This window comes from Cherax quadricarinatus, chromosome 73 (assembly GCF_038502225.1).
Source record: "Cherax quadricarinatus isolate ZL_2023a chromosome 73, ASM3850222v1, whole genome shotgun sequence".
NCBI classification, from domain to species: domain Eukaryota; kingdom Metazoa; phylum Arthropoda; class Malacostraca; order Decapoda; family Parastacidae; genus Cherax; species Cherax quadricarinatus.
The window spans coordinates 10,411,573-10,439,053 of NC_091364.1; the positions used below are offsets into that span (position 1 = coordinate 10,411,573).

General features: G+C 42.6%; 1 protein-coding gene across 2 annotated transcripts in view; it reads right to left on the reverse strand.

Moving 5' to 3' along the window:
• Positions 1–27,481, reverse strand: part of LOC128701167 (sorting nexin-13) — a 102,119-nt gene that overhangs the window by 30,795 nt on the left and 43,843 nt on the right. For both annotated transcript variants that reach the window (XM_070100599.1, XM_070100600.1), the window contains 2 exons: positions 25,739–25,871; positions 8,496–8,638 (listed from right to left, as the gene is read on the reverse strand). In XM_070100599.1, the coding sequence (XP_069956700.1) occupies positions 8,496–8,638; positions 25,739–25,871 (276 nt within the window). The remainder of the gene's footprint in view (positions 1–8,495; positions 8,639–25,738; positions 25,872–27,481) is intronic.

Sequence of the window (27,481 nt, forward strand, 5' to 3'; positions counted from 1 at the left end):
AGATTTATATGCTTTCCATGTCATTCTACTTTGATCCCTTCTCTCTAAATGACCAAACCACCTCAACAACTCCTCTTCTGCCCTCTGACTAATGCATTTATTAACTCCACACCTTCTCCTAATTTCCACACTCCGAATTTTCTGCATAATATTTACACCACACATTGCCCTTAGACAGGACATCTCCACTGCCTCCAACCGTCTCCTCGCTGCTGCATTTACCACCCAAGCTTCACATCCATATAAGAGTGTTGGTACTACTGTACTTTCATACATTCCCTTCTTTGCCTCCATAGATAACGTTTTTTGACTCCACATATACCTCAACGCACCACTCACCTTTTTTCCCTCATCAATTCTATGATTAACCTCATCCTTCATAAACCCATCCGCCAACACATCAACTCCCAAGTATCTGAAAACATTCACTTCCTCCATACTCCTCCTCCCCAATTTGATATCCAATTTTTCTTTATCTAAATCATTTGATACCCTCATCACCTTACTCTTTTCTATGTTCACTTTCAACTTTCTACCTTTACACACATTCTCAAACTCATCCACTAACCTTTGCAATTTTTCTTTAGAATCTCCCATAAGCACAGTATCATCAGCAAAAAGTAACTGTGTCAGTTCCTATTTTGAATTTGATTCCCCATAATTTAATCCCACCTCTCTCCCGAACACCCTAGCATTTACTTCTTTTACAACCCCATATACAAATATATTAAACAACCATGGTGACATTACACATCCCTGTCTAAGACCTACTTTTACCGGGAAGTATTCTCCCTCTCTTCTACATACCCTAACCTGAGCCTCACTATCCTCATAAAAGCTCTTTACAGCATTAAGTAACTTACCACCTATTCCATATACAGTGGACCCCCGCATACCGTACGCATTGCATACCGTACAATCCGCATACCGCTCGCTTTTATCGCAAAAATTTTGCCTCCCATACCGCCCAAAAACCCGCTCACCGCTCTTCATCCGAGACGCGTCCAATGTGCGCCCTCAGCCAGCCTCACATGTTCCGCCGGTGGCATTGTTTACCAGCCAGCCTCCGCGGTAACATCCAAGCATACAATCGGAACATTTTGTATTATTACAGTGTTTTCGGTGCTTTATCTGAAAAATAAGTGACCATGGGCCCCAAGAAAGCTTCTAGTGCCAACCCTACAGCAATAAGGGTGAGAATTCCAATAGAGATGAAGAAAGAGATCATTGATAAGTATGAAAGTGGAGTGCGTGTCGCCGACCTGGTCAGGTTGTACAAGAAACCCAAATCAACCATCGCTACTATTGTGGGCAACAGAAAGGCAATCAAGGAAGCTGTTCTTGCCAAAGGTTTAACTGTGTTTTCGAAACAGAGATCGCAAGTGATGGAAGATGTTGAGAGACTCTTATTGGTGTGGATAAACGAAAAACAGCTAGCAGGAGATAGCGTCTCTCAAGCGATCATAAGCGAAAAGGCTAGGAAGTTGCATGAGGATTTAATTAAAAAAATGCCTGCAACTAGTGATGATGTGAGTGAATTTAAGGCCAGCAAAGGTTGGTTTGAGAGATTTAAGAAGCGTAGTGGCATACATAGTGTGATAAGGCATGGTGAGGCTGCCAGTTCGGACCACAAAGCATCCGAAAAATATGTGCAGGAATTCAAGGAGTACATAGACAGTGAAGGACTGAAACCTGAACAAGTGTTTAATTGTGATGAAATAGGCCTGTTTTGGAAGAAAATGCCAAGCAGGACCTACATTACTCAGGAGGAAAAGGCACTCCCAGGACATAAGCCAATGAAAGACAGGCTTACTTTGTTGATGTGTTCCAATGCTACTGGTGATTGCAAAGTGAAGCCTTTATTAGTGTATCACTCTGAAACTCCCAGACCGTTCAGGCAAAAGGATGTCCTCAAGGAGAATTTGTGTGTGCTGTGGAGGGCAAACAGTAAGGCATGGGTCACTAGGGACTTTTTCTATGACTGGTTACACCATGCATTTGCCCCCAATGTGAAAGATTACCTAACTGAAAAGAAATTAGAACTTAAGTGCCTCCTGGTGTTAGACAATGCCTCTGGTCATCCTATAGACGTGGCAGAGCGACTTTATGGGGACATGAAATTCATTAAGGTGAAGTTTTTGCCTCCTAATACCACTCCTCTCCTGCAGCCCATGGACCAGCAGGTTATTGCAAACTTCAAAAAACTGTATACAAAAGCTCTGTTTGAAAGGTGCTTTGTAGTGACCTCAGAAACTCAACTGACTCTAAGAGAGTTTTGGAGAGAGCACTTTAATATCCTCAATTGTGTAAACCTTATAGGTAAGGCTTGGGAGGGAGTGACTAAGAAGACCTTGAACTCTGCTTGGAAGAAACTGTGGCCAGAATGTGTAGACAAAAGGGATTTTGAAGGGTTTGAGGCTAACCCTGAGAGGATTATGCCAGTTGAGGAATCCATTGTGGCATTGGGAAAGTCCTTAGGGTTGGAGGTTAGTGGGGAGGATGTGGAAGAGTTGGTGGAGGAGGACAATGAAGAACTAACCACTGATGAGCTGATAGATCAACTTCAACAGCAAGAGGCCAGACCTGAGGAAACTGGTTCAGAGGAGGGGAGAGAGAAATTGAAGAAGTTGCCTACTACAAAGATTAAGGAAATCTGTGCAAAGTGGCTTGAAGTGCAAACCTTCATGGATGAAAATCACCCTCACACAGCTATTGCAAGCCGTGCTGGTGATTATTACACTGACAATGTTGTGAAACACTTTAGGGAAGTCATAAAGGAACAAGAGGTACAGGCCACTATGGACAGATATGTTGTGCAAAAGAAGTCCAGTGACAAGTCCAGTGACTCTGAAGCTGGTCCTAGTGGCATTAAAAGAAGAAGGGAAGTAACCCCAGAAAAGGACTCGACACCTCAAGTCTTAATGGAAGGGGATTCCCCTTCTAAACACTAACACACTCTCTCCCCTCCTCCCATCCCATCAATCATCACCAGATCTTCAATAAAAGTAAGTGTCATGTAATTGTGCATGCCTTTTTCAGTTTGTGTGTATTAAAATTAACATTTCATGTGGTAAAAATTTTTTTTTTCATACTTTTGGGTGTCTTGCACGGATTAATTTGATTTCCATTATTTCTTATGGGGAAAATTCATTCGCATACCGAACATTTCGCATAACAACCAGCCCTCTTGCACGGATTAAAGTCGCTATGCGGGGGTCCACTGTACTTGCAACATCTGCCACATTGCTCCTCTATCCACTCTATCATATGCCTTTTCTAAATCCATAAATGCAATAAAAACTTCCCTACCTTTATCTAAATAATGTTCACATATATGCTTCAATGTAAACACTTGATCTACACATCCCCTACCCACTCTGAAGCCTCCCTGCTCATCTGCAATCCTACATTCTGTCTTACCTCTATGGTGTAGGAGGTAGGTTACTGAAAGCAGTGAAGAGTTTTTACGAGGATAGTGAGGCTCAAGTTAGAGTATGTAGGAAAGAGGGAAATTATTTCCCAGTAAAAGTAGGCCTTAGACAAGGATGTGTGATGTCACCGTGGTTGTTTAATATATTTATAGATGGGGTTGTAAGAGAAGTAAATGCGAGGGTCTTGGCAAGAGGCGTGGAGTTAAAAGATAAAGAATCACACATAAAGTGAGAGTTGTCACAGTTGCTCTTTGCTGATGACACTGTGCTCTTGGGAGATTCTGAAGAGAAGTTGCAGAGATTGGTGGATGAATTTGGTAGGGTGTGCAAAAGAAGAAAATTGAAAGTGAATACAGGAAAGAGTAAGGTTATGAGGATAACAAAAAGATTAGGCGATGAAAGATTGGTTATCAGATTGGAGGGAGAGAGTATGGAGGTGAATGTATTCAGATATTTGGGAGTGGACGTGTCAGCGGATGGGTCTATTTAAGATGAGGTGAATCATAGAATTGATGAGGGGAAAAGGGCGAGTGGTGCACTTAGGAGTGTGTGGAGACAAAGAACTTTGTCCTTGGAGGCAAAGAGGGGAATGTATGAGAGTATAGTTTTACCAACGCTCTTATATGGGTGTGAAGCATGGGTGATGAATGTTGCAGCGAGGAGAAGGCTGTAGGCAGTGGAGATGTCATGTCTGAGAGCAATGTGTGGTGTGAATATAATGCAGAGAATTCGTAGTTTGGAAGTTAGGAGGAGGTATGGGATTACCAAAACTGTTGTCCAGAGGGCTGAGGAAGGGTTGTTGAGGTGGTTCGGACATGTGGAGAGAATGGAGCGAAACAGAATAACTTCAAGAGTGTATCAGTCTGTAGTGGAAGGAAGGTGGGGTAGGGGTCGGCCTAGGAAAGGTTGGAGGGAGGGGGTAAAGGAGGTTTTGTTTGCGAGGGGCTTGGACTTCCAGCAGGCATGCGTGAGCGTGTTTGATAGGAGTGAATGGAGACAAATGGTTTTTAATACTTGACGTGCTGTTGGAGAGTGAGCAAAGTAACATTTATGAAGGGGTTCAGGGAAACCGGCAGGCCGGACTTGAGTCCTGGAGATGGGAAGTACAGTGCCTGCACTCTGAAGGAGGGGTGTTAATGTTGCAGTTCAAAAAATGTAGTGTAAAGCACCCTTCTGGCAAGACAGTGATGGAGTGAATGATGGTGAAAGTTTTTCTTTTTCGGGCCACCCTGCCTTGGTGGGAATCGGCCAGTGTGATAATAAATAAAAAATAAAATAACCCTACCGTATACTTTTCCTGGTATACTCAGTAAACTTATTCCTCTATAATTTTTACAGTCTCTTTTGTCCCCTTTCCCTTTATATAAAGGTACTATACATGCTCTCCGCCAATCCCTAGGTACCTTCCCCTCTTTCATACATTTATTAAACAAAAGTACCAACCACTCCAACACTATATCCCCCCCTGCTTTTAACATTTCTGTCATGATCCCATCAGTTCCAGCTGCTTTACCCCCTTTCATTCTATGTAATGCCTCACGTACCTCCACCACACTTACATTCTGCTCTTCTTCACTCCTAAAAGATGGTATACCTCCCTGGCCAGTGCATGAAATTACCGCCTCCCTTTCTTCCTCAACATTTAAAAGTTCCTCAAAATATTCTCGCCATCTACCTAATACCTCCCTCTCCCCATCTACTAACTCCCCTACTCTGTTTTTAACTAACAAATCCATACTTTCCCTAGGCTTTCTTAACTTGTTTAACTCACTCCAAATTTTTTTCTTATTTTCATTAAAATTTCTTGACAGTGCCTCTCCCACTCTTTCATCTGCTCTCCTTTTGCACTCTCTCACCACTCTCTTCACCTTTCTTTTACTCTCCATATACTCTGCTCTTCTTATAACACTTCTGCTTTGTAAAAACCTCTCGTAAGCTACCTTTTTCTCTTATCACACCCTTTACTTCATCATTCCATCAATCACTCCTCTTTCCTCCTGCCCCCACCCTCCTATAACCACAAACTTCTGCCCCACATTCTAATACTGCATTTTTAAAACTATTCCAACCCTCTTCAACCCCTCCACTACTCATCTTTGCACTAGCCCACCTTTCTGCCAATAGTCGCTTATATCTTGCCCGAACTTCCTCCTCCCTTAGTTTATACACTTTCACCTCCCTCATACTTGTTGTTGCCACCTTCCTCTTTTCCCATCTACCTCTTACTCTAACTGTAGCTACAACTAAATAATGATCCGCTAGAATTATTGAGTATACGTATATACGTCTGAAACACTGGCTTGTAAGATGTATATATACGACCAAAACAGTCAAAGGGTTAAGGTGGTAGCCTGGAACCTAACCTGCCATATAAGCAGGGTCCTCCTGTATGTTTACTCCTGTACACTGACTACAAACAGATACAATAACAACAAAATCCTTAAATTCATATGGATATTATACAAACACTGAGTTACACAGTATACAGGAATAACTCAGGCCATGAGACTGGGAGAGGGAGGTGATGAGACTAATGTACTTTCACTGAATAAGATTTTTTGCATAATCCCATGTATAAGACAGGGGTATACAGTGGTACCTTGAATTTCGGCCTTAAATCATTCCAGAAGGCTGTTCAAGCGCCATTACTGAATAATTTATTACCGTAAGGATAATGTAAATTAGATTAGTCTGTTTCAGACACCCAAAAATACACTTACATAATTGTTTGAGCTGAGAAATGTTCGAAATTTGAGGTACCACTAAATTTTAGTGCTCACACATGTGATTAAATCAGTTTGTTTTTCATCAGCAGCATCTTCATATCCCACAAGAAAACTAACGATAATATTTATAAATAAATTATTTATCAGCATGGGAGCCACACGTCTGATTTATAGATGGCTCTAAATCAGCTGTTTCCTGCATAACAGTTAACACATGCATTGTTTTCATATCCCTTGTATCATCAAGGCTAAACTATTAGGTTACAGATAATGTTTATACATAAACTGTTATTGCCTCGAGAGACAGGCTCTGGTTTTGTTTGTGCGAGAGCAATTCCACTAATATTTATATTATCCTTTATTTCCCCTCTATCTGCATCATCAGAGTTAAACAAGAAGAAACTAGATAGTGTATATACATGTATATAAGCTAATGTATATACACTATGCATAAATTTGATTATTAAACTTGTATTTTGTGACAAACATGTGGATGTGTGAAGCTGGGCTGCCATTGTCAGCAATGTTTACATAAAGATCCTCCCTCCTTTCCTTTATTTCTATCACAGTAAGATTTACTCTCCAGTCCCTTGTGGCAATGATGGCTCAATTTTTTTTTTTTCCATTATTTTTAATTTTCAATTTTTCTGCATGGCTTGCATTCACAAAATAGGGGTGTTACTCTGTGCATATTATTTAGTAAAAACCTTGCTTTAACCCTTTGGGGTCGACAAGTCCTCTCAGAGACTTGTTCTCAAGGTCGGCCAAATTTAAAAAAAAAAAAAAAAAAAAAAAAAAAAAAAAAAAAAAAAAAAAAAAAAAAAAAAATCTTATGAAAAGATAGAGAATCTTTTCCCGATCATAATGACACCAAAAATATGACATTTGATAGAAAACTTCCGGAATTATGCTCTCGTGAAGTCAATGGTCTCAATGATGTTTACGCATCGGCGATTTTGCCCACTTTGATCCCTATTTTTGGCCAATTCCAGTGTACTAGTCGACAAAAATCATAACTATTTCACTAGAACTCCATTTTTTCTATCGAATGAGTACAAGAAACCACCCATTTACCGATTACAACTATCCAATAAAGTGGTCAGAATTTAGCAATTTTGCGAATTTCACACAAATTTCAAAAGATGCCAATTTCCGAATAGGATCCAGAATAAACAAGAAAGACATTCCTGGCACTAAAATATCAAGTTCTCTGTTCGTTAGTCACATCCCCAGGCCCCTCTTACATTTCTTTGGCTTTCCACTTTGAATTTTTATTCTTACAAAAAAACAAGATTTACTGTTATGCAGACTACTGCATTTGTGTAGAAATGGTATAAATAATATCAGCGCACTTGTGAAAGAATGTTAGACTCGCCAGTTGATGTGTATTGGACGCTTGGCATGATTTGTTAACTTTTGAACTTTGGTAAAATTGAACATTTCTGCTACTTTGAGCTCAATTTCAAGGTACTTTTCATTGTAAAACCAGTCAAAATCATTTCAATTTCTGTAATATGTCTTCCATTCTATAAAATGAGACCAAGAAAACTAGAATACAACAATAAATACCATACGAAAATACAGTGCAAAGTCGCTGTTTTAATTTAGGGTTAAGAATTAATCTAAGTTTGCCCGAAATGCCTAGCCATGCTAGGTGTTCTAGTGGCCCCCTCTGTAATTATTATTTTACTACATGTAAACCACACAATAGCCAAAATCTGTAAACCCTGCATTGTAATCCTTATAGAGAATAAACTTTGATTTGATTTGATTTGATTTGAAAAACACGGTCAAAGTATTTTTTTTCTCATTACGCACTGTGTACTACAGGATTTTTTTTATACTGCGCACACTGACCACATAGACCCATTCTTTCATATATAGGCCTACCAGCTTTCTCTCACTAGATTTGAGGGCGCTAGAATTTAGGCGTACTAGTACGTCAAAAACCCTGGGTCGTAAGACGTACTAGTACATCCGAAACCCCCAAAGAGTTAAGAGTGATAATACACAGTTGTTAAAAACAGCAAAATGAGCTGACGAGATGTATGAAGTAACTTCAGTACAAGAATTATAAGTCAAGGGGGTTGCCTCAATAAATAAATTTGAAAGGAATCATGACAAAGCCTACGAGGTTAGGGATGCATAACACCATCTGTTGATGGTGTTATGCAAGGACAGTTACACAAGTACAGTTAGGTACATATGCTTACAGAACTTGTTGACCAGGCTGAAGCAGCAACTTATTAGCTACAATGGGGCTCCTAACTAGAAAATATTTGAAATTACATCATGTCAAAAGGTTTATGAATATTCTATTTATATTTTTGAGACTTACTTTTGTAGTAATAGAGAGGTGAAAGTCATAAAACTCAGAATAGCGTCTAAATACATGCCACAGTTCTTCCTGGCATGATGCATCTCTGCGCATTACACTTACAATGTAGATAGCATGTGATTTACTTCCTTCTCGAACAATTTCTAGAATAAAAATGAAGAAATGCATCATTACTTGAGCTACAATGAGGAGCAAGTATTGCAAATATTTTAAACTTGGTTCAATATGAAGTAAACCTTCAGGTAAGAGGCTGGTTATGCCCTGACAGTCGATACTTAAATTAAAATTGCATTGCATGAAGTGAAGGACATCTGGGAAAAGTAGGGTTGTGTTACTTCCAAATTTGCCAAATAAATTTGTTCAATATTTTAGCAGGTGCAAATTCCTACAGTTTATCTTACCTCACATTCTAATTATTAGTGTTGGTTGACATGGTAGTAAGCATAGAGGGTTGATATGGCCATACTGGGCTGAGGTGGATGTATGTGGTTCTTGTATTGATGTAGATGCAAAGCTGCCAGTAGGTCATGGTTGTAATGGAGTGCTAAAGTATTCTGTAATGCATCTCTGGTCAATTTTACCCTGCACTACTGTATATTACAGAGGTCATGGTCAGGCATCATCAGATGCTTCAGACTTCACATCAATAAAGTGAGATATGCTTTTATTAAGCATTTATCTTCAAGCTGCTCTTCCTCATCTGCTTCTGTTACAGGCTTATCTGCTTCCTGAGAACTGAAATCCTCTAGTAATTCATCTGCAACTCATTCTTTGTTATTTTCTCATATCAGTTCATTTACAACTTCATGTAAATTTTCAAAGCCCTTATATCTCAATCCTTGCCAGAGCCTCAATATCCTGGACCATACCCCTCAATGAAGGAAAACCAATAAAAGTATTCACCACAGGTCAAAATTAATCCCAGCTTGCATGGTTATGGTCGAGTGGGACACTTAATCCCATGGCACCTTTACATATATATGTGCATTTGCAATTTTAAAATTTATGCCAGAACTGTGGCAAGTCAGTGCCCTGATTCTGCGCCCAACATTAGGCTATGCTTATTCCTTCACATTTTATGGGACTTAATACCAAGCATTTTAATGTGCCTTGAATTTTTGGTTGCACTTTTTCCATAGCATTAATACATAACCATTTCATTTAATTTTGCATTAATGGAGGATTTACTGTAATCCCTCAGGAATATACCTACTACAATATATCTACTACATGCTGACTATCTTAAGCACCAATATTACATTCTCTAAAGAGACAATTTTGAATCTTACAACACTATTCTTCAGGCTTTTATGAATAGCACATTCCATCACTTCCTCAGGTAATCTTTTTATTCCCTTTTTTTTTGCAAACTGTTCATCATCTCTTCACTTCATTCTACAATATATGCCATTATTTGACACATTTCTTATTTAAGATTTTTGAGTTTTGTTTCACTTTATAGTTGGCTCAATGCATATACAGTGGACCCCTGCATAACGATTACCTCCGAATGCGACCAATTATGTAAGTGTATTTATGTAAGTGCGTTTGTACGTGTATGTTTGGGGGTCTGAAATGGACTAATCTACTTCACAATATTTCTTATGGGAACAAATTCGGTCAGTACTGGCACCTGAACATACTTCTGGAGTGAAAAAATATCGTTAACCGGGGGTCCACTGTATATGGCAGCTTTTATTTAGCCCATGTCTATATCAGTGATAAAATGTGAGACTCAAATATTGTTAAACACATCACAGAAGTGATGAGATTAGAGCCTGTGATCTGGAGGTCCTAAGATTGCAAGTCCAGTGTTCAACTACTGAAATACAGAGGGGTCATAAGGTTTCTCAAACCAGATTCTTAGGACTGCCAGATGACAGGTTAGAAAACAGTCACTCCATTTAATTGTTACACTTGTTTATTGAAAAAATGTATTACTTAGTTAAGTACTTTCTGCCCCTACACAAATCCATGGGCTAATTCATAGGAAAAATGTCATAAAATATTGGAGAATTTAGTAAATTATGAAGAAACTCAGGAAAAATTGGCTAGCAAGATTTGAGTTTAGAAACTTTAATACTACAGTACCTTCACCCTTAGAGTAGGGCAGAGAGGTTGTGAGTTAATGGGTCAACACCGGACTATAATATCTTTGCTTTTTTTGGAATGGCAGCTAGTGTAACAGTGAATATTTTTTTAACACATCGGCCGTTTCCCACTTAGGAGTGGGGGGGGGGGCGTTGTGTGTGTGTGTGTGTACTCACCTATTTGTACTCACCTATTTGTGGTTGCAGGGGTCGATTCACAGCTCCTGGCCCTGCCTCTTCGCTGACTGCTACTAGGTCCTCTCTCTCCCTGCCCCATGAGCTCTATCATACCTCGCCTTAAAACTATGTATGGTTCCCGCCTCCACTACGTCACTTTCTAGGCTATTCCACGGCCTGACTACTCTATGACTGAAGAAATACTTCCTAACATCCCTTTGATTCATCTGAGTCTTCAACTTCCAATTGTGACCTCTTGTGCCTGTGTCCCTTCTCTGGAACATCCCGTCTTTGTCCACCTTGTCTATTCCGCGCAGTATTTTATATGTCGTTATCATGTCTCCCCTGACCCTCCTGTCCTCCAGTGTCGTCAGGCCGATTTCCCTCAACCTTTCTTTGTAGGACAATCCCCGTAGCTCTGGGACTAGTCTTGTTGCAAACCTTTGCACTTTCTCTAATTTCTTGAGGTGCTTGACTAGGTGTGGATTCCAAACTGGTGCTGCATACTCCAGTATGGGCCTGACATAAATGGTATACAGAGTCTTAAACGAATCCTTACTGAGGTATCGGAACGCTATCTGTAGGTTTGCCAGGCGCCCGTATGCTGCAGCAGTTATCTGACTGATGTGCGCCTCAGGAGATATGCTCGGTGTTATACTCACCCCCAGGTCTTTTTCCTTGAGTGAGGTTTGCAGTCTTTGGCCATCTAAACTATATTGTGTCTGCCGTCTTCTTTGCCCTTCCCCAATCTTCATGACTTTGCATTTGGCAGGGTTAAATTCAAGGAGCCAGTTGCTGGACCAGGCTTGTAGCCTGTCCAGGTCTCTTTGTAGTCCTGCCTGATCCTCATCCGATTTGATTCTTTTCATTAACTTCGCATCATCTGCAAACAAGGACACTTCTGAGTCTATCCCTTCAGTTATGTCGTTCACATATACCAAGAACAGCACAGGTCCTAGGACTGACCCCTGTGGAACCCCGCTTGTCACAGGCGCCCACTCTGACACCTCGTCGCGTACCATGACTCGTTGTTGCCTCCCTGATAGGTATTCTCCGATCCATTGCAGTGCCTTTCCTGTTATGTGTGCCTGATTCTCTAGCTTTTGCAGTAACCTCTTGTGAGGAACTGTGTCGAAGGCCTTCTTGCAGTCCAAAAATATGCAGTCGATCCACCCCTCTCTCTCTTGTCTTACTTCTGTCACCTTGTCATAAAACTCTAGTAGGTTTGTGACACAGGATTTTCCTTCCCTGAAACCGTGCTGGTTGTCAATTATACACTTGTTTCTTTCCAGGTGCCCAACCACTCTCCTCCTGATGATCTTCTCCATGACCTTGCATACTATACACGTTAGTGATACAGGTCTGTAGTTTAGTGCCTCATGTCTGTCTCCCTTTTTAAAAATTGGGACTACATTTGCCATTTTCCATACCTCAGGGAGTTGCCCAGTTTCAAGTGATGTGTTGAAGATCTTTGTTAATGGCTCACACAATATCTCTGCTCCCTCTTTAAGGACCCATGGAGAGATGTCTGGTCCCACCGCCTTTGAGGTGTCAAGTTCGCATAGCAGCTTCTTCACCTCCTCCTTGGTTATATGTACCTCATCCAGCACTTGCGGGTGTGCCCCCCTGTTCTGATTTCATGGAGTCCTACTGGGTTCCACTATAAGTACCTCTTTAAATCTTGTGTTGAGCTCCTGACATACCTCTTGGTCGTTACTTGTGAATTCCCCATCACCCTTCCTCAGTCTGATTACCTGGTCCTTGACTGTTGTTTTCCTCCTGATGTGGCTGTACAACAGCTTCGGGTCAGTCTTTACTTTTGATGCTATGTCATTTTCATATTGTCTCTGAGCCTCCCTTCTTATCTGTGCATATTCATTTCTGGCTCTTCGGCTGATTTCTTTATTTTCCTGAGTTCTCTGTCTTCTGTACCTTTTCCTTTCTTAGGAGGCCTGGTCTCAGACCGGGCCGCGGGGGCGTTGACCCCCGGAACTCTCTCCAGGTAAACTCCAGGTAAACACCTAGTTTTTGCCTCCCTACACCTTTGGGTGAACCAAGGACTCGTTCTGTTCTTCCCATTATTTCTGTTTCCCTTGGGAACAAACCTCTCCTCTGCCTCCTTGCATTTTGTTGCTACATAGTCCATCATTTCTTGTACTGGTTTTCCTGTCAGTTCCCTCTCCCACTGAATGTCTTGAAGGAAGTTCCTCATGCCTGAGTAATTCCCCCTTTTGTAGTTTGGTTTTTCCCAGCCTATTCCTGCTACTCTCTCCACTTGGAGCTCAACTATGTAGTCGAAGCACAGAACCACATGATCACTAGCTCCCAGAGGCCTTTCATACATGATACCCTTGATGTCCGAACTACTCATGGTGAATACAAGGTCCAGTCTTGCTGGTTCATCCTCTCCTCTCTCTCTGGTAGTGTGATGCATGAGGTTTTCCAGTACCACATCCATCATCTTGGCTCTCCATGTTTTGGGACCCCCATGGGGCTCCAGAATTTCCCAGTCAATCTCCTTGTGATTGAAATCACCCATAACTAGTAACTTTGCTCCTCCCATGTGTGCTCTCCTGGCCACCTCGGCTAGTGTGTCGATCATTGCTCTGTTGCTCTCATCATATTCTTCTCTTGGCCTCCTGCAGTTCTGTGGTGGGTTGTACATTATCACCTTATGTCCCTCAGACTGGATTGTTCCTACTAAGTAGTCCCTTTCGCCCATGCCATCCATTCCTTCCATTTTCTCAAAATCCCACTGGTTTTTAATGAGCAGTGCAACTCCTCCTCCCCCTCTCCTCCCTCTGTCTTTCCTGAGGATTTGGTATCCGGATGGAAAGATTGAATCTGTTATTATTCTGGTGAGTTTTGTTTCTGTGAGTGCTATTATGTCTGGGGATGTCTCTTTGATTCTTTCGTGCCACTCCTCATACTTGTTTGTTATTCCATCTGCATTTGTATACCACACCTTCAACTTCTTTTCTAAGACTGTGGTCTGGGAGGTATATTGGGGTTGGGGAAGTGGGGGACCTGGTAAGGAACTATGGGTTGTTGCTGTAGGGGTGGAGTTTGTAATGTAGTGGGTGGGGGCATTGGATGTGGCATGGGTGTTTTGATTTAGAGTGTTTGGTTGCACTGGGGTTGACCTGGTTGGGAGGCTTCTATAGGAAGTTGTGAGGGAGGCTGTATTTGATCTTCTTCCTGGGTCTGGGATCTCCTGTCTGTCTTCTCCATCCCCTCTCTTTCCTCCTTTCGCCTTTGTAACATCTCTCTCAGTTTCTGCCTTTCTTCTTGTGATCTGTCGCGGTCGAGATACACCTTCCTGTATGCCGGCATGTCCCTTAATCGTGCTTTCTCCTGCAGGATCCTGGTCCGAGTCGCTTCTGCCTTGAAGGTCACTTTCACCGGCCGGGTTCTTTTTTTTACAAACCCCCCTATTCTCCGAAAATTTTCCAGCTGGGTCATGTCGTCTTCTCCTATTGCTTTCATGATGCTTTCAATTGCTTTTTTTTCCCCTTGTTTTCTTGCTTCATATGTTTCCCCTTCAGCTTCCTGGAGCCCATACACAAAGACTGACCTCACCCTTTCATTCTCCCACTGCTTATCCCTGTGTATCCACTCATTTAATTTGGTTTCCTGCACTGCAGCTTTCCTTTCTTCAGTTTCACTGGCTAATGTACTTGGGCTCTGTGGCCTGTCATTTTCCCTTCTCGGCTTTCCTTGGGCTCTGTTGTTATCTGTTAGGGCCTCCACATAAAGCTTAGCTCTTTCATTTACTACAGTCTCCTCTGATAGAGCCTCCCCATGCAGTTGTGCCCCTTCTTTCCCTACAGTCCCCTAATTTGTGGCTGAGGTAGCAGTGTCTGTTGTCAATCCCAAAATCTTCTTTAGTTCTTTAGGCTGTTTCAGATTTTTCAGTTCCTCTTCTAAACTCTGTATCCTAGCCTCTGCTGCTTTGATATGCAGCTCCCACTTCCTGCTTTCCATATCTATCCCCTCTTCCATTCTCATGCTAAGTTCTTCTAGTTTCTTTTCCCATTCATGATCTCTTTTTATGAGCTCTGCTGCCCAATCTTCCTTTGCAGCTTCCTCCTCCTGTCCCTTGGTTTTTCTTGTTGCTCTCTGACAACCCATTTTTGTTTTATCCTGATTGCCTCAGAGTGGGAAGCCTATGTAGTTCTGTATGTTAGGTTAGTAGTGTGTATGTCAGAGTGTGGGGGGGGGGGAGGTAGTGGAGGAACTGTGGCTATGTGGGAGAGGAGTGGGGAGGGGTCGGGAGGGTCTGGGTGAACGGGGGAGGGGAGGATGAACGAGGGAATGGAGGGATCAGGGGAAGAAGTGAGTTGTCGGTGGTGAGGGGGGGGGGGGAGTGTATGTGTGAGTCTGGATATGTGTGTGTGTGTGTGTGTGTGTAATCTTGTGTGGAATTATGTGTGGGTTTATTATGTACTGAAAGGTAGGTGGCTTGTGGGTTGTAGTGTAGTCTCAGTGGTCCTTTCTGCCCACAACTTCTTGTGACCTACCCCCAACCTCCTGGGGCTTGACCGGCACGTACTTACAGTGTGTGTGTGTGTGTGTGTGTGTGTGTGTGTGTGTGTGTGTGTGTGTGTGTGTGTGTGTGTGTGTGTGTGTGTGTGTGTGTGTGTGTGTGTGTGTGTGTGTTTACCTGGAGAGAGTTCCGGGGGTCAACGCCCCCGCGGCCCAGTCTGTGACCAGGCCTCCTGGTGGATCAGAGCCTGATCAACCAGGCTGTTGCTGCTGGCTGCACGCAAACCAACGTACGAGCCACAGCCCGGCTGATCCGGAACTGTGTGTATATGTGTGTGTGTGGGGGGGGAGGTATGCGGGGAGATACTGTTAATACATACAGTAATTCTGGGTTATAGAAAGCGATAATTGCTACTAGGGTCTAAAGCTTCAATAAGTGTCTGCCCTTGTGTGTGTGTGTGAGGGAGGGATGGTTGGGGGGGGGGGTAGATCCGTTATACCTCTCTGTTCTGTCTTTCCTAGAAATGCTACACTCTTCGCTTATTGTCCTTTCTGGATTTAAGTATCAATTATTGCTGTTATTATCCTATTCCTTGTTCACGTTTAGAGAGGACTTCCTAAGTATTCTTACTACTAATAACTACTGTAATAGCTTGCAGGAGTGAGTGACCAGTATCTAACAGCGATGCAAGGCCAAGCCAAGCCACGCCTGCGACATGCAAACCACAATATAGGTGATACTTGCGCTGGCAACGGTCGTGCCAAGTTGCCAGATGCTGATGACGTAGTCGTCGTACGTAGCCTAAGTCCCTATTTTGGAGATCCTTCATCCGTGATGATTATAACCACATGTGCTCATACATCCCTCGTTCCTCACGCGATTTCACTTTTCACTTATGATATTATACACTTCACATTATATACACTTCACTTTATATGTATAATGGCACACAACTTGTCGTGACGTCACTGCTTCAGGCCTACCGCTGCCTAGTAGACCAAAACGTTTGGATAATTTTGGATAATGGATAATTTCAGGCTTTCTCACGACTTTTTCTAACTAATAACTTTAGCTATCACTCGTATTATTGCTCACTGACGATGTCACTACCACTGATTACTGTTAGCAGTCACTGCAGCCTTAAAAACACTAGGATTCTCGGAGCCTTGTGCACCCACGGACCCACGCGTTGTGTGTGTGTGTGTGTGTGTGTGTGTGTGTGTGTGAGAGAGAGAGAGAGAGAGAGAGCGAGAGAGAGCGAGAGAGAGCGAGAGAGAGCGAGAGAGAGCGAGAGAGAGCGAGAGAGAGTGAGAGAGAGAGCGAGAGCGAGAGCGAGAGCGAGAGAGAGAGAGAGAGAGAGAGAGAGAGAGAGAGAGAGAGAGAGAGAGAGAGAATGTACTCACCTAATTGTGATTGCAGGGGTCGAGACTCAGCTCCTGGCCCCACCTCTTCACTGATCACTACTAGGTCCTCTCTCTCTGCTTCCTGAGCTTCGTCATACCTCGTCTTAAAGCTATGTGTGGTTCCTGCCTCTACTATGTCACTTGCTAGGCTATTCCACTTCCTGACGATTCTCTGACCGAAGAAATACTTCCTAACATCCCTGTGACTCGTCTGAGTCTTCAGCTTCCAATTGTGACCCCTTGTTTCTGTGTTCCCTCTCTGGAACATTCTGTCTCTGTCCACCTTGTCTATTCCACGCAGTATCTTGTATGTCGTTATCATGTCTCCCCTGACCGTTCTGTCCTTCAGTGTCGTCAGTCCAATTTCCTTCAACCTTCCATCGTAGGACATTCCCCTGAGCTCTGGAACTAGCCTTGTTGCAAACTTTTGTACTTTCTCTAACTTCTTGATGTGCTTGACCAGGTGTGTGTTCCAAACTGGAGCTGCATACTCCAATATGGGCCTGATGTACACAGTGTACAGTGTCTCGAATGATTCCTTATTAAGGTATCGGAATGCTATTCTCAGGTTTGCCAGGCACCCATATGCTGCAGCAGTTACCTGGTTGATGTGTGCCTCCGGAGACATGCTTGGTGTTATGGTCACCCCAAGATCTTTCTCCTTGAGTGAGGTTTGCAGTCTTTGTCCACCTTGCCTATACTCTGCCTGCAGTCTTCTTTGCCCTTCCCCAATCTTCATGACTTTGCATTTGGCAGGGTTGAATTCGAGAAGCCAGTTGTTGGACCACGTGTCCAGTTTGTCCAGGTCTCTTTGTAGTCCTGCCTGATCCTCATCCTATTTAATTCTTCTCATTAACTTCACATCATCTGCAAACACTTCAGAGTCTATCCCTTCCATCATGTCATTCACAAGTATCAAAAATAGCACTGGTCCTAGGATTGACCCCTGTGGGATCCCTCTCGTCACTGGCGCCAACTGTGATACCTCTTCACATACCATGACTCGTTGTTGCCTCCCTGTCAGGTATTCTCTGATCCACTGCAGTGTCCTTCCTGTTATACGCACCTAATCCTCCAGCTTCTGCACTAATTTCCTGTGAAGAACTGTCTCGAAGGCCTTCCTGCAATCCAGGAAAATGCAATCAACCCAACCCTCTCTCTTGTGTCTTACTTCTGTTACCTTGTCATAAAACTCCAGAAGGTTTGTGACACAGGATTTGCCTTCCATGAATTCATGCTGGTTGTTGTTTATATTCTAGTTCCGTTCCAGGTGCTCCACCACTCTCCTCCTGATAATCTTCTCCCTGACTTTGCATACTATACACATCAGACACACTGGTCTGTAGTTTGGTGCCTCGTTTCTGTCTGCTTTCTTAAAAATGGGGACTACATTTGCTGTCTTCCATACCTCATGTAGTTGCCCAGTTTCAAGGGATGTATTGTCGTTAGTGGGACACAGAGCGTCTCTGCTCCTTATCTAAGGACACACTGGGAGATGTTGTCCGGTCCCATCGCCTTTGAGGTATCAAGGTCACTTAGCAGTTTCTGCACCTCCTCCTCTGTTGTTTGTATGTCATCCAACACTTGTTGGTATATTCCCTGTTGATGTTTCCCTCTGTGCTGTCTTACCAGAGCCCTTCGTCTCTACTGTAAATACTTCCTTAAATCTCCTGTTGAGCTCCTCACATACCTCATGATCATTTCTTGTGAGTTTCCCACCTTCTGTCCTCAGCCTGATCACCTGGTCTTTGACTGTTGTTAATGTCCTGATGTGGCTATACAGCAGTTTCGAGTCAGACTTGACTTTCGATGCTATGTTATTTTCATACTGTCACTGGGCCTACCTTCTTACCTGTGCATACTTGTTCCTGGCTCTTTGACTAATCTCCTTATTTTCCTGTGTTCTTTGCCTTCTGTACTTTTTTCATTCTCTAGTGCACTTAGTTTTTGCCTCCTTACACCGTTGGGTAAACCAGGGGCTTGTTCTGGTCTTCCCATTATTTCTGTTGCCCTTGGGAATAAACCTTTCCTCTGTCTCCTTGCATTTTGTTGTTACGTATTCCATCATATCGTTTACATTTCGTTTACTGACTTTCCTACCAGTTCTCTGTCCCACTGAACCTCCTGCAGGAAGTTTCTCAAACCTATGTAGTCGCCCCTTTTATAGTCTGGCTTTTCCCCATTCAACTCCTGTTACCCTCTCCACTTGTAACTCTACTGTCTGTCTGTCTGTCTGTCTGTCTGTGTGTGTGTGTGTGTGTGTGTGTGTGTGTGTGTGTGTGTGTGTGTGTGTGTGTGTGTGTGTGTACGTACTCACCTAATTGAGGTTGCAGGGGTCGAGTCCAAGCTCCTAGCCCCGCCTCTTCACTGGTCGCTACTAGGTCACTCTCCCTGAACCATGAGCTTTATCGTACCTCTGCTTAAAGCTATGTATGGATCCTGCCTCCACTACATCGCTTCCCAAACTATTCCACTTCCTGACTACTCTGTGGCTGAAGAAATACTTCCTAACATCCCTTTGATTCATCTGTGTCTTCAGCTTCCAACTGTGTCCCCGTGTTGCTGTGTCCAGTCTCTGGAACATCCTGTCTTTGTCCACCTTGTCAATTCCTCTCAGTATTTTGTAAGTCGTCATCACGTCCCCCCTATCTCTCCTGTCCTCCAGTGTCCTCAGGTTGATTTCCCTTAACCTCTCCTCATAGGACATACCTATTAACTCTTGGACTAGTCTTGTTGCAAACCTTTGCACTTTCTCTAGTTTCTTTACATGCTTGGCTAGGTGTGGGTTCCAAACTGGCGCCGCATACTCCAATATGGGCCTAAAGTACACGGTGTACAGGGTCCTGAACGATTCCTTATTAAGATGTCAGAATGCTGTTCTGAGGTTTGCCAGGCGCCCATATGCTGCAGCAGTTATTTGGTTGATGTGTGCTTCAGGAGATGTGCCTGGTGTTATACTCACCCCAAGATCTTTTTCCTTGAGTGATGTTTGTAGTCTCTGGCCCCCTAGACTGTACTCTGTCTGCGGTCTTCTTTGCCCTTCCCCAATCCTCATGACTTTGCACTTGGTGGGATTGAACTCCAGGAGCCAGTTGCTGGACCAGGTCTGGAGCCTGTCCAGATCCCTTTGTATTTCTGCCTGGTCTTCAATCGAATGAATTCTTCTCATCAACTTCACGTCATCTGCAAACAGGGACACCTTGGAGTTTATTCCTTCCGTCATGTCGTTCACAAATACCAGAAACAGCACTGGTCCTAGGACTGACCCCTGTGGGACCCTACTGGTCACAGGTGCCCACTCTGACACCTCGCCACGTACCATTACTCGCTGCTGTCTTCCTGACAAGTATTCCCTGATCCATTGCAGTGCCTTCCCTGTTATCCCTGCTTGGTCCCCCAGTTTTTGCACCAATCTCTTGTGTGGAACTGTGTCAAACGCCTTCTTGCAGTCCAAAAATATGCAATCCACCCACCCCTCTCTCTCTTGTCTTACTGCTGTCACCATGTCATAGAACCAGGTTGTGTGTGTGTGTGTGTCAGTGGTCCTTGACTGGCCGCAACTTCTTGTGACCTGACCCCCACTCTCCTGGGGGCTTGACCCCACCTACTTACAATGTTGCACTTAAAAGCTGTGTGTGTATGTGTGTATACGTGTGTATTCGTGTGTATTGGGGAGGTATGAGGGGTAGATACTGTTAATACATACCAGTAATTCTGGGTTGTAAAAAGTGGAAATTGTTACTAGGGTCTAAAGCTTCTATGAGTGTCTGCCCTTGTGTGTATGTGTGAGAGAGGGATGGTTAGGGGGGGGTACATGGTGTGGTTTAAAGATCCATTATACCTCTCTGTTCCAACTGTCTTTCCTAGAAATGCTACTCTCTCCACTTATTGCCCTTTCTTGATTTAAGTATCAATTATTGCTGGTTATTATCCTATTCCTTGTTCACGATGAGAGAGGACTTCCTAGCTTCCTAAGTATTCTTACTACTAATAACTACTGTAATAGCTTGCAGGAGTGAGTGACCAGTATCTTACAGCGATGCAAGGCCAGAACAAGCCTGCAAACCACAAAATAGGTGAGTGATACTTGCGCTGGCAACGGTCATGAAAAGTTGCCAAATGCTGATGACGAAGTCATCGTACGTAGTCCTTAAATCCCTATTTTGGAGATCCTTCACCCGTGTTGATTATAGCCACATGTGCTCATACATCCCTCGTTCCTCACGCGATTTCACTTTTCACTTATGATAGTAAACACTTCACATTATATGCACTTCACTTTATATGTATAATGGCACACAACTTGTCGTGACGTCACTGCTTAAGCAGGCCTACTGCTGCCACCTTCCCTTGTTATATATTTTATTTTTCCTTTCCCCTTTTGCTTATTAACTTTTTCACTCTCACTGTATGGTGCCCCACATTTCACTTGCTAGCCAAATGCTGATAATTCTTGAACAGCTGCTTCCACACTCACTTTGATCTTTGTATGTTTGAATCTGTGTGGCAACAGCGCCTATAGACCCACAACGGCTTGGCGCTTGAAATATTGATAATTTCAGCTTCCTCTCGACTATTTTTAACTAATAACTTTAGTTATCACTCGTATTATTGTTCACTGACGATGTCACTACCACTGATTACTGCTAGCATTTACTGCACGCCTTAAAAAACACTAGGGTTCTCGGAGCCTTGTGCATCCACGTCTGCACCCCACGGACCCACGCGCGTGCGCGAGTGTGAGAGTGTGAGAGTGTGAGAGTGTGAGAGTGTGAGAGAGAGAGAGAGAGAGAGAGAGAGAGAGAGAGAGAGAGAGAGAGAGAGAGAGAGAGAGAGAGAGAGAGAGAGAGAGAGAGAGAGAGAGAGAGAGTGTGTGTGTGTGTGTGTGTGTGTGTGTGTGTGTGTGTGTGTGTGTGTGTGTGTGTGTGTGTGTGTGTGTGTGTGTGTGTGTGTGTGTGTGTGTGTGTGTGTGTGTGTGTGTGTGTGTGTGTGTGTGTGTGTGTGTGTGTGTGTGTGTGTGTGTGTGTGAGAGTGTGTGTGTGTGTGTGTGTGTGTGTGTGTGTGTGTGTGTGTGTGTGTGTGTGTTTTATCCTTCCTACAGTAGCCAAGAAGTGGATTTTTTTTTTTTTAACAAGTCGGCCATCTCCCACCGAGGTAGGGTGACCCAAAAAGAAAGAAAATCCCCAAAAAGAAAATGCTTTCATCATCTTTCAACACTTTCACCTCACTCACACATAATCACTGTTTTTGCAGAGGTGCTCAGAATACAACAGTTTAGAAGTACATACATATAAAGAATACACAACACATCCCTCTAAACTGGAAATATCCCAAACCCCTCGTTTAAAGTGCAGGCATTGTACTTCCCATTTCCAGGACTCAAGTCTGGCTATATAAAATAACTGGTTTCCCTGAATCCCTTCACTAAATATTACCCTGCTCACACTCCAACAGCTCGTCAGGTCCCAAATACCATTCGTCTCCATTCACTCCTATCTAACACGCTCACGTACGCTTGCTGAAAGTCCAAGCCCCTCTCCCACAAAACCTTCTTTACCCCCTCCCTCCAACCCTTTCGAGGATGACCCCTACCCCACCTTCCTTTCCCTACAGATTTATACGCTCTCCATGTCATTCTACTTTGATCCATTCTCTCTAAATGACCAAACCACCTCAACAACCTCTCTTCAGCCCTCTGACTAATACTTTTATTAACTCCACACCTTCTCCTAATTTCCACACTCCGAATTTTCTGCATAATATTTACACCACACATTGCCCTTAGACAGGATATTTCCACTGCCTCCAACCGCCTCCTCGCTGCAGCATTTACAACCCAAGCTTCACACCCATCTAAGAGTGTTGGTACCACTATACTTTCATACATTCCCTTTTTTGCCTCCATAGATAACATTCTTTGTCTCCACATATACCTCAATGCACCACTCACCTTTTTCCCCCTCATCAATTCTATGATTAACCTCATCCTTCAAAAATCCATCCGCTGATATGTCAACTCCCAGTTATTTGAAAACATTCACTTCTTCCTTACTCCTCCTCCCCAATTTGATATCCAATTTTTCTTTATCTAAATCATTTGATACCCTCATCACCTTACTCTTTTCTATGTTCACTTTCAACTTTCTACCTTTACATACACTCCCAAATTCGTCCACTAACCTCTGCAGTTTTTCTTTAGAATCTCCCATAAGCACAGTGTTATCAGCAAAAAGTAACTGTCACTTCCCATTTTGTATTTGATTCCCCATAATTTAATCCCACCCCTCTCCCTAACACCCTAGCATTTACTTCTTTTACAACCCCATCTATAAATATATTAAACAACCATGCTGACCTTACACATCCCTGTCTAAGACCTACTTTTACCAGGAAGTAGTCTCCCTCTCTTCTACACACCCTAATCTGAGCTTCACTGTCCTCGTAAAATCTCTTTAGGGCATTTAGTATCTTACCACCTATTCCATATACAGTGGACCCTCGCTAACGACATTAATCCGTTCCTGAGAGCTCATCGTTAGCCGAAATTATCGTTAGCCGAATTAATTTTCCCCATAAGAAATACGTAATGGAAATCCAATTAATCCGTTCCAGACAGCCAAAAGTATTAATTTTGTTTTTTTTCATGAAATATACATTTCCCTACAAAGAAAAGAATGAGACATGCACAGCAACTACATAAATAAATGTTAAAATGACACTTACCTTTATTGAAGAGTATTGATGAGTGATGAGACACTGGTTTTCTTGAACACTCTGGGATTTTCAGAGTGATACAATCCCCACTAGCATTACAACAAAACATTAGAGTTAGCCTGTCTTTCACAGGCTTGTGTCCTGGGAGTGCCTTTTCCTCCTGAGTAATGTATGACCTGTTTGGCATTTTATTCCAGAACAGGCCTGTTTCGTTACAATTGAACACTTGTTGGGGTTGGAATTTTTCAGCTTCACCATGCCTTATCACCCTGTGTATGCCACTACAATTCTTAAATCTCTCAAGCCAACCTTTGCTGACCTTAAATTCACCAATATGAGCACTAGTTCCAGGCATTTTTACCTGTTCACCTGAGTGTTAGTTGACTGTTGTGGGTCGCATCCTGGGGGACAAGATTAAGGACCCCAATGGAAATAAGTTAGACAGTCCTCGATGATGCACTGGCTTTCTTGGGTTATCCTGGGTGGCTAACCATCTGGGGTTAATTGTTTCTCGGTAATTGTTTCCCGTTAAGCCACACCAACAACACACACTCCACATGTTCGAGTAGTACAGCTGATATCTTTATTGAGGAAATGTTTCATAACACAGTGGCTTCATCAGTCCATACAAAGGAGAAACTTGAAGAACAGGAGGAGAATGAGGTAATCAGTCCCTCAACCTTGAGTCGATGTGGTCAGTCCATCTGAACCATTCATCTACAGTACAGCTGATGGTGGTGGAGCAACAGCTGATGGTGGTAGAGCAACAGCTGATGGTGGTGCAGCAGCAGCAGCTGACTGTGGTGCAGCAGCAGCTGACTGTGGTGCAGCAGCAGCTGACTGTGGTGCAGCAGCAGCTGACTGTGGTGCAGCAGCAGCAGCTGACTGTGGTGCAGCAGCAGCAGCAGCAGCTGACTGTGGTGCAGCAGCAGCTGACGGTGGTGCAGCAGCAGCTGACTGTGGCGCAGCAACAGCTGACGGTGGTGCAGCAACAGCTGACCATGGTGCAGCAACAGCTGACTGGTCCAGCAATAGCTGATGGTGGTGCAGCAGCAGCTGACCGTGGTACGATAGTATTTCGATAGTATTTCTCACCCTTTTTACCACAGGGTTGGCACTAGAAGCTTTCTTTGGGCCCTTGGTGGCTTATTTACCAGTTACAAGCACTATAAACAATGGAATATAATACAAAATGTATCGAATGTCTGCATGCAACCAGCCACCCTGGCTTGTGAACAATGACGGCAGGGCAGCTGAGGCGCTCAGGCTGGACAGGCAGGTTTGGGAGGAATCGCGCTGAGCGAGTTTTTTATCGTGAGGCGAGGCAAAATTTTTGCGTTCAAATGCTTCGTATGGCAGAATTAACATTATGCGATGCGTTTGTTAGGCGGGGGTCCACTGTACTTGCAACATCTGCCACATTGCTCCCCTATCCACTCTATCTTATGCCTTTTCTAAATCCATAAATGCAATAAAAACTTCCCTACCTTTATCTAAATACTGTTCACATATATGCTTCAATGTAAATACCAGATCTACACATCCTCTACCCACTCTAAAACCTCCTTGCTCATCCGCAATCCTACATTCTGTCTTACCTCTAATTCTTTCAATAATAACCCTACCGTACACTTTTCCTGGTATATTCAGTAAACTAATTCCTTTATAATTTTTACAATCTCTTTCGTCCCCCTTCCCTTTATATAAAGGGACTATACATGCACTCTGCCAATCCTTAGGTACCTTCCCCTCTTTCATACATTTATTAAACAAAAATACCAACCACTTCAATACTATATCCCCCAATGCTTTTATCATTTCTGTCATGATCCCGTCAGTTCCAGCTGCTTTACCCCCTTTCATTCTACGTAATGCTTCACGCACCTCCCCCACACTTACATCCTGCTCTTCTTCACTCCTAAAAGATGGTATACCTCCCTGGCCAGTGCCTGAAATTACCACCTCCCTTACTTTGTCGACATTTAAAAGTAGATAATGATTAAGAAGTGGATAATGAGTCAAAATCAAGTAAGTGAGAGGCTCTGGATCAATTCACTAACAATTTACCCATCTCACCCTCCAAAATTTTTTTCAACAAGTTGCTAATGCTTTCATATGTACTTTTTATCCCGCTCACATTACCATCTACCTTCTTTAAATTTAAGCACGTCATTTTAGTTATAACCATTAACCACTTGATAACCTTATGATGTGAGCTGGGCTTAATTCATTTTACAGTTCCACAGCTCTGGGAATGATTAAAATGTAAATACTGAAAGATGAATTTTTTTCCAAAATCAATTGGTAATATTACAAACAAAACTTTTTAATTATCAATTCTTTTATACTTATTTAAAATATAATAATGATCACCTGTGTCAATGATCTTTGCAGTTAGATTATAAGATTTTGATGTTAGACTGGGAGAGCGAGTGTGACATGGGGATGGATGCAGCGATCCTCCTGGCTGTGGTGATTGTGCTCGAGATGACCCTCGGGAAACACTCTGAAATGCGTAGGAAAACCTATACATGAAAATGCATATTGTATTTAAAAGGCAAATTTAATTAAATGCATACAAAGTTGCATGTAAACTATTCCATAATGAAAAAATGAACAGTACCAAGGCACTTTATGTGTTTGTGGTCACCAATGGCATCACTAGTTTTTTTCTTATTTGGGGGCTACAGTCACACTACAATTATCATTATATTTAAAAGAGAAGTACTAAACTTGTATGGAACATTCAGCTGCACATTCATATAGCAGTGCCCCTTGATAACATGCTATACAGGTTTCTAAGTCTTTATGAAGATTCACTTTATGTGAATTTTTATTATGCAAGTCTTATTTTTGGTAATTCTGTACATGCAATTCATGGTCACGATGTGCAATCAGCATGGTTTGCTAAGCATAGTGATTATTATTATTGCATAATAAAGTGTCTATGGCCTTACTGAGCTTTGTACAGATACCATGAGCCAGGAACACATTTACAGCATAAAATAAGGGACACGTGTATTTCTATCTTCAAAATGGGGAGAAGTAATAAATGTGGCTCTTCAAGGATCAGTACTAGGACCAGTATTGTTTCTGGTTTACATGAAAAGCATACCAGACAGGATTGAGTCAGTTACATCCCTGCTTGGTGATGTAAAATTAACCCTTTCAGGGTCAGCAGGCCCTCTCCTAAACTTGTTCTCAGGGTTGGAAATTTTTCGGGGGGGGGGGGGGGGGGGGGGGGGGGGGGGGGGAATTCTCATGAAATGATAATTTTTTCACGATCATAATGACACAAAAAGTATGAAATTTCATGGAAAACTTACGGAATGATGCTCTCACGAAGTTAGCGGTCTCGACGATGTTTATGCATCGGCGATTTCACCCACTTTGAGCCCTATTTTCGGCCAATTCCAATGTACCAGTCGACAAAAGTCATAACTATTTCACTAGAACTCCATTTTTTCTATCGATTGAGTACAAGAAGCCATCCATTTACCTATTTCAACTATCCAATAAAGTGGTCAGAAATTGGCAATTTTGCCAATTTCACACAAATTTCAAAAGATGCCAATTTCCAAATAGGGTCCAGAATAAACAAGACAGACATTCCTGGCACTAAAATACATTTCATCTGTTCCTTAGTCATGTCCCCAGGCCTCTGTTATATTTCTTCTGCTTTCCACTTTGAATTTTTATTCTCACAAAAAATAGAAGATTTACTGTTATGCAGACTACTGCATTAGTGTAGAAATAGCATAAATAATATAAGCACACTTGTGAAAGAATATCAGACTTACCAGTTGACGTGTATTGGACGTATGGCATGATTTGTTTACTTTTGAACTTTGGCAAAAATTGAACATTTCTGCTACTTTGAGCTCAATTTCAAGGTACTTTTCATTGTGAAACCAATTAAAATCATCTCAATTTCTGTAATATGTCTTCCATTCTATAAAATGAGACCAGGAAAACTAGAATACAACCATAAATAGCATACGAAAATACACTGCAAACTCGCTGTTTTAAACCAAAAACACGGTTGGAGTTTTTTTTCTCATTATGCACTGTGTGCTGCAGGACTTTTTTTTATACTGCGCACACTGACCACACAGA